Source organism: Muscardinus avellanarius (assembly GCF_963383645.1).
Source record: "Muscardinus avellanarius genome assembly, chromosome: 14".
Taxonomy (NCBI): domain Eukaryota; kingdom Metazoa; phylum Chordata; class Mammalia; order Rodentia; family Gliridae; genus Muscardinus; species Muscardinus avellanarius.
This window is the reverse complement of record NC_137800.1, coordinates 71,460,617-71,468,949: the sequence shown is the minus strand read 5'-3', so window position 1 is coordinate 71,468,949 and position 8,333 is coordinate 71,460,617. Positions and strand designations below refer to the sequence as shown.

General features: G+C 46.5%; 1 protein-coding gene across 1 annotated transcript in view; it reads left to right on the top strand.

The window, feature by feature from the left end:
* Positions 1–4,105: 4,105 nt before the first annotated feature.
* RANBP9 (RAN binding protein 9) overlaps positions 4,106–8,333 on the top strand; it is a gene marked incomplete at both ends in the record, with an annotated part of 80,933 nt that continues 76,705 nt past the window's right edge. Inside the window, one exon of the mRNA XM_080710548.1 lies at positions 4,106–4,646. Within this exon, the coding sequence (XP_080566674.1) occupies positions 4,106–4,646 (541 nt within the window). The remainder of the gene's footprint in view (positions 4,647–8,333) is intronic.

Here is an 8,333-nt window from a genome sequence, read left to right as displayed (position 1 = left end):
CTATGTTTTACTCTTTAAAACAGTCTAGCTAAGCCGGGCCTGGTGGCGCACGCTTGTAATCCCTGCACTTGGGTGGTGGAGACAGGAGGATCGCGCAGGTTCGAAGCAGCCGTGCTGGCTTAAGAGACTCTGTTTCCTAATTTAAAAAAGTATAAAATAGGTCTGGGAGTGTAGCCCGGTGGTAGGAGGGCTTCCAGGAACCCCAGTACCACCAATAAATAAATTAAAAATAAACAAATAAATAAAATAAAACGGTCTAGCTGAGTTGCAAAGGGCCTAAGTAGCTAGGCTGTCCATGAACCACTATCCTCCTGTCTCAGCCTCCTGAATGCTGGGATTACAAGCATGCTTGGATTTGAAGGTATTATTAATTTAGTATCTCTCTAATCCTACCAATGGATAAACTGGGAATCTCTTCCTGTTGTAGTCTCTGGCGTGGACACAACAGTAGGCTTGTTTTTTTTTTTTTTTTTTTTTATTCTTTGAAACAGGGTCTCACTGAGTTGTGAAGGGCCTCACTAAGGAGTAGCTGAGGCTGTCCTCAAACTGGGATCCTTCTGTCTCAGCCTCCCAAATGCTGGGATTAGAAGCATGAGCCACCACGCCTGGCGGCTTGGTTACCTTTGAAATTTGAGTGAGCAGTGTGGAAATTAGAGGGGTGGTGTGGTGAAGCTGGTACTTGGCAGTGCTTTCTGTGACCAGGGCTGGGGCCCGAGCCAGTCTATTTATGTTGTCTGCCTTCCTTTGGCCTTTGTCTGTTTTCAGACCTGATTGTCCAATTCTGGTCAATTCTGAGAACCATTCAATATCCTTCCAGTAATTTCTTTGCTTATGACAGCCAGATTTGGCTCTTATAATTTGCTACTTGAGAAACTCCAGTGCATATAGATAAATACCAATATATAGTAGAGACGGAAAGTACAGGTTCAAGAATAGTGTGGATGGATTGCTGGCTAATGGATTTTTTTTTTTTTTGGGTGGTACTGGGGTTCCTGGAAGCCCTTCTACCTCCGGACTACACTCCCAGACCTATTTTATATTTTTGAAACAGGGTCTCTTACGCCAGCTTCGAACCTACGCGATCCTCCTGTCTCCGCCTCCCAAGCGCGGGGATTACAAGCGTGTGCCACCACGCCCGGCCGTTGGCTAATGGATTTTTAACACTTATATCTCTATATACAATTCTACTACTTTTGTAGTAAGATAGTAAGATTTTATTTTAAATCATGCACTATAATTGTCCATTATAGAAACAGTTCATGGTTTTCCTTTTCATGTCTTTTTGGTAATGATTTGGGTAGTGCTATAATTATTGTACAGCCTTTTTTCATTTAGTCATTTTCCCATGTCTTCAAAACCATATATATATATATATATATATTTGGGGGGGCAGGTCTGGGGATGGAACCCAGGGGCATTTGACCTCCAGGCTACACCCCTGCCCAATTTTTTATTCTTTATTTTGAAACAGGGTCTCACTGAGTTGCAGAGGGCCTAAGTAGCTGAGGCTGTCTGCAAACCACGATCCTCCGGTCTCAGCCTCCCAAATACTGGGATTACAAGCATGTGCCACCACACCCGGCTTAAAACCATATTTTTAAGAGGCCATAAAATATTTGTTTCAGCCTATGCCTGTGTAAGAAGTCTGGAGGAGGAAGTGGGTCTGAAATAGGGCCAGAGATTCACTGACTAAGTCAAAAGCAAGGGGTGCTTTTTTTTCCCCTAATTGGTTGGTCTTTGAAGAAGAAAGAGAAGGAGAAGGAGGAGGAGGAGAAGGAGAAGAAGAAGAAGAAAGAAGAAGGAGGAGAAGGAGAAGGAGAAGAAGAAGAAAGAATATCACACAAATATGTTCTTTTTTTTTTTTTTTTTTGGTGGTACTGGGGTTCCTGGAAGCCCTTCTACCTCCGGGCTACACGCCCAGACCTATTTTTACATTTTTTATTTGGAAACAGGGTCTCCTAAGCCAGCGCGATCCTCCTGTCTCTGCCTCCCAAGTGCGGGGATTACAAGTGTGTGCCACCACGCCCGGCCAAATATGTTCTATATGCTCCCAAATCCCTGAGTGACATATGGGATAATTTCTTCATATAGTCTCTTTATGTTAATTTACTTCCATATTTCACTTACCATTAATACTTCTTGTTTCACGTTTTTAGGCCTAAAGCATTTCATTGGTTTGTTTTTAGTTTTTGAATAGGTAAGTCGAAGCTCATGAATACCTTTGTGTGTCTTTATAAATATTTCCAAGTATGTGACTCTCCAAAATGATGTCATCAATGTTCTCCACCTCCTTTGTAGGAGAAAGTGCCCATTTCAAGTGCCCTACTCTACAATTGACATAATTAATTTCTTGAGGTCAATTGTTTGGAGAACAACCAGTCCCTCCTATTAAAAAAAAAAAGCTTCTAACAAAATGTCAGATAATTCCATTCCCTTAACAGTTTCTAGAATATGTAAGGTTTTAGAAGGCTTCTAAGTCTGTTAACAGAAAAAAGTACACTTTGATACACAAAATCGTGAAGACTATATCAGGAAAGTCTGATGAGGTTTAGAGCCCACTTGTTCTATCCGGGCTATCCTACATTTAAAAAAAGCTTGGCTTACATTGAACTCATTGTTATGGTAATATAAACGAAAGTTTTAGAACCATTTAAAAAACAATGACATATGAAATTTAAAGTGCAGTGGCCCGACAAAAGTCAACAAACAATAGTTTACAATTGTTTGATACTTTTATTAAAGGACTGAGTGTTTAGTTGCATGGGTAACTGAGAGAAAAATTAGGCTGAATGATTCTTTTAGCTCCGGCCTGTCATTGAAAGCCTTTGATTAAATCACCATTCACCTATATTCTCCAGAACAAAATAAATACTTCTCTACCCAGCAAAACAGTCCTTGGTTTATTTGCCCAATTACCATCCTAGCATCTTTGGAAGCAAAGAAAATATCAGAACCTCAATCTATCATCTAGCTCACACGTGTAAAGTCTGATTTTGCCAGCTAGGGCAAGGATAAGCTAACCAAAGGTGAGTACAAAATAGTAATGCTCGGCCAAGTCAGAGAGCAACACTTGAGAAATTGGGCCAAATTAGTTGACCAAGCACTCTATTGGGAATTGCAAAGTAGGAAGTACTATTTTTTTTTTTTTACTCTGCTGACCTCAGTAAATATCTCCTCGTTTAAAAAAAAATGGGTATATAACTCTGCTACCTAACAAAGAGGCCTGTTATGAGAACTAATGAGCCTGTAAAGTATCCTGACGTCCCCGACACCTCCACTTAAAACACTCGCTGTAGCCTCGTAGGCACGCAGCAGCTCCGGCTCCTGCTCTTTGAAGAGCTGCCAGTCTCTATTAGCATTGCTAACACGACTCCTCCCATTGTAAGTTCACTTCGAGCCCTCGTAAAATTAATTGACGAAATCGTCTTTTAAGTGGGAAGAGCCCCTTTTCCGAGACGGAGCCCCGTCCGGCTCGCTGGGGGCCGGGTGAGAGCGCCGCTGCCGGCTCGGCTCGACGCGCTCTGGGCTCCCGGCGGGGTCCCCGGGCGCACCCTGGGGCCGGGCTCGATTGCTCTGGCCTGGGCGAGCGGCGGCCGCGCTCCCAGGAGCCCGCGGCCGGGAGGTGCGGCGACGACAACAAAAAGAGTCGAGTGGGAGGAGCCTCGCGGCGACGGGGCGGCGACAGCAAGAGACGCCCGCGCCCTGCCGGCCAGGCGAGGCGAGCGGCGGCCGGGAGAGGCTCCTCGCGGCGCGCAGCCCGGCCCGCCCGCCCGCGCTCCGTCCCGCCCCTCGCCCGGCGCCGCCCGCCCCTCGCGCAGCGTCTCCCGCCGGGAAGCAGCCGCCGCCGCCGCCGCCGCCGCCGCCGCCGCCGCGCGCCCCCGTCCTCCCGGCCCGCCGCCGCCGCCGTCGCCGCGCCCGCCCCGGCCAACGTTCTCCGCCCGCCGCGCCCCCAACCGCCGCGCTCCGGCCCGCGCGGCCCGCGCTGCTTCCGGGGCGGGCGGACTGTGCGCCTGAGCCGGCGGCCGCAGGCAGCCACAGCGCCCCCGGGAAGCGGAGGAGGAAGGAGAGAGCGGTGGAGGCCGCCGCAGGCTGAGTCGCGGCCGGGATGTCCGGGCAGCCGCCGCCGCCGCCGCCGCAGCCGCAGCAGCAGCAACAACAACAGCAGCAACAGCAGCTGCCGCCGCCCGCGGCCCTGGCCCCCGGCCCCGGAGTCGTCCTGCCCGCGCCCCCGGCCGCCGGCGCCGGCTCCTCTCCGGCCGGCTCGCCCGGCGGTGGCGGTGGCGGCGGCGGCGGAGGCTTGGGGGCCGCGGCGGCCGCCCTGCTCCTCCACCCGCCGCCGCCGCCGCCGCCCCCGGCCACCGCCGCGCCGCCGCCGCCGCCGCCGCCCGCCGCCCCCGCCAGCGCGCCCCCCGGCCCCGCCGCGGGCGCCCCGGCCCCGGCCCTGGCGGCGGCCAGCAGCGCCGCGGCGCCCTTCCCGCACGGCGACTCGGCCCTCAACGAGCAGGAGAAGGAGCTGCAGCGGCGGCTGAAGCGCCTCTACCCGGCCGTGGACGAGCAGGAGACGCCGCTGCCGCGCTCCTGGAGCCCGAAGGACAAGTTCAGCTACATCGGCCTCTCGCAGAACAACCTGCGGGTGCACTACAAAGGTACTGGGCGCGCGTCCCGGGCGGCCGGGGCCCTGGGCAGGGGGAGCGCGGTGCCCTCGCCCGAAGGGAGCTGAGCCCCAGGCCCCGGGCCGGGCGCCTCCAGCGAGTCCAGCATGACGGGACACCACTCGCCTTCCGATTTCCCGGCGAGATAAATCCTGGGGCTTGGATGGAGGAATCTAGGGGCTGGAGTTGGGTTACATTGTTCTCCAGGTGGTGGGTCAGGCGTTCTCTTCTTACGTAGGGGAGAAGGGAGGCATGATTCGGAGGTACGATTTCTAATTAAGGGAGGCATAGGGAGGGGGAGGAGTGATCAGTGGAGGATTTGGTCCAAAATTAGGCCAGAGATTGTCTGGGGGGACAAAAGGACAGGGACCCCAAATTTGCACGTCAGTGTAGCTCACTTACAGCAACTGGGAGGGTAAAAGAGGGATTCTTGCAGGGAGCAGAAACATGCTCCTCCAGACTGGAAATGCCCTGTATTTCCGGGTTGGTGCTATGTGAACTCTTGTTAAAAACAACGATTTTTTTTTTTTAAAAAGCGCTCTTTGGTGTCTTAAAGAAAATTGGCTTTTTATTTTTCACCTGCAGTTAACAACCAACCACCTTAGGCTTGTGGCTTGCCCACCCCTCTTCCCTCCCTCACCTACCTCTCTCGGTTAAAACAAAACAGAGAGCAAATCAGGTGCATATAAAATTAAAATTGCAATATGGATTTTTTGGAATGCAGCCCAGATTGGTGGTATGCATCAAGTTTACTTGTGTGAAGGAAGAAGGGGGAAAGGATGGATCTGGTGTTATCAGTTTGTCTGGAAAGGGATCCAGTGTTTCAGGCCCCAAACCTAAGCAGGAGGTTTTACATTCTAAGCAGCCTTATTTTGATTGGCTACAAAGGGAGGATCTTTCTCAGATCTTGGTGGCATGTACATCTAGGATATAAACAGCCTTGTATCAAATTCTTTAAAGTGTATAGGACTGAAATTTGATAAATAAGTTACTATTTAATCGGAAAGGAGAATGGCAACAGAAATCTACCAGATGATTTGGCTGGAAAGAATCACGCACAAAAATAGGCCTTGTTGAACATTCCTTCTTTTTATCCTTGCCATAAATCCAAAGAAGTGCTTTCAATTTTGAATGTTAGGTTCCGTCATGTAAACAGTGACAAATGTCAAAATATTGGATCTTTTTCTCTTAAGTTAGGACATTTTGCTAATTCCCCTGTGAAGCATTACTTAATTTTGTTTTTAAGTTTGTGTTATGCAGTGTTTACTTCTGATCAGGCTATCAGAATGCTTTTATTAGTCTCGACAAAACTTTAAATTGTGGTTGATGAGAAAAAATCAGATTGTAAAATCAAAGGCAGTATATAAGAAAGATTAGTGAAGAAAGAATCTTAGTTTTCTAGGTCTTTGCATTCATTTGTGATTGGAGGTATAAGACAGGGCCTCCTGAGTAATGTGGGAATTGAGGTGGATGGTTGGTAAGGAAATTTCCAGCTCTGAATATTGGTGGTACCATGATTACAGTTTATTTAGCACTGTAACAGGCCTTGATTAGTTGTACTGACTTCTTTTACATTAAATTAATGATTTGGGTCAGAGAAAAGTACATGCTTTATGTGAAATTGGCTTGGAATATTTGATACCGCTGTCTCAATTGTTTTTCCTGTTGGCCTTCTTACTTTGTTGTGTAATACTAAGATTCACTTTCTGGAAACAACATCACTCTTTTATAAACATTGTCATCCTTGTTTTTTCTCCCCCTCCTTTGTCTCTCCCTTTCCTCCTGTCAGTCTCTTTCACTTCTTCCATTATGATGTGTGTGTGTGTGTGTGTGTGTGTGTGTGCGCGCGCGCGCGCATGTGTGTGCGCGCGCATGTGTTTTCTGAGAGGACCCCACCAAATGTTTTGGGCAACTCTGATCCTGTGGCAAAGGGAAAGTGTCATAGGTACTGGATAATAACACTTTGAAATCACAAAATGAGAGTGAAATTTATTTATTCTATCATTTTGCTACATTGATTTTTTTAACCTAAGCGCTGAGACACATCTTTAAATATTAAAACTACTATTCATGTAATATTTTGCATATTATAGAGTTTCAAGAGATGATAATTATTTTCCAGAATAATGATTATAATTATTTTTCTTACCTTTGAAATAGAAATATCTTTGTTTCTTTTGCTCTGAACATGTTCTGTGTTTTAAGATTTATTCTTCTAATTGGAATTGCTGCTTCTGAAAATGTATTGTTCCTTCAATTATTCGAAGGGATTCATGTTAATAATGCCATGCCAGGTATATAGGTAGAATATATTGGATTGCAGAGGAGTTAGCAAGGTGTGTATGGAACAGTATATGTTAAGATTTTTTATTTTTTGCTTTTTTTTTTTTTGCAGTACTGGGGATGGAACCTAGGGGCATCTTACCTCTGAGGTACACCCCCAGCCCTATTTTTTATTCTTTATTTTCAAACAGGGTCTCAGTGAGTTTCAAGGGCCTCACTAAGTAGTAGCTGAGGCTGTCTTTGAACTGCGGTCATCCTGTTTCAGCCTCCCAAATGCTGGGATTACAAGCGTGCGCCACCACATCCGGCTATGTTAAGATTTTTTAAAAGGCTTTCTGCTTAGGAGTTAACTACCACCTCTTGAAGCACAGGGATGGCCCTTCTTGTTTTAGAAGTTTTTGTCAGTATTGAATACAAAAGTGACAGGTTTAGGCTTAGTTTTAATAACTTTATTCTCTTTTAAAGCATTTAATGAATATGACAATTCAATTAACCTAAACGTTTCAATTACACATTTTTTTTTTTCTTTTGGTACTGGGAATTGAATGTAGGGGCTTAATCTCTCCTAGTTACACCCCACCCTTTTTATTTTGAAACACAGTCTTTTTGAGGTGCTGAAGGTCTAAGTTGCTGAGGCTGATTCTCTAACCTGAGATCCTCCTGTCTTACCTTCCCAAGTACTGAGATAATAGGCATACACTACCATGCTTGGCATAGATTGCATTTTTATATATTTCAAGTTGTCACCACTCTTTGGTTGCTTTATAGAGCCTGTTGATACATGTACACTAGGTCTGGACAATATTGTGGAATTGCATTGTATTTTTGTGGTCCTGGGAATTGAACCCAAGGGCATTCTACCTCTGAGGTATACCCTGAGTCCTTTTTTGTTTTTATTTTAAACAAGGTCTCACTAAGTTGATGAGAGTCTTATTACTTGCTGAGCTGTCCTCAAACCTGCAGTCCTCCTATCTCAGACTCCCAAGTTCTGGGATTCCAAGTGTGTGCCACCATGCCTGGTGTGGAGTTGTTGTTTTACACTTGAGAAAGTGGGAGCATCTGGAGGTTAGATTTTTCCTAGTCATAAGTACACCAGAATTGGAAATTTAATTTTTACTGACTCCAACTTTAGTATTCTTGACATGGTACCATATTATTGCCTCTTTCAGTTTGTATGAGACATAATCATTTCAAATAGATGATCACACAGAGAACTTCTTGAAGAATAACTGAGATAGAAAGCATTTCTGGGAGAAAACGGTAAATGGAACTAATGCCTCAGAAAAGCCCAGATGCCTTCATTTTACTGATTTAGGATGGCTTAGGAGAAATGCCAGTGATACTTGGGGAATGATAGGAAGTAATGAGATAGTGAATTGAACTTTTAATTGAAGCATT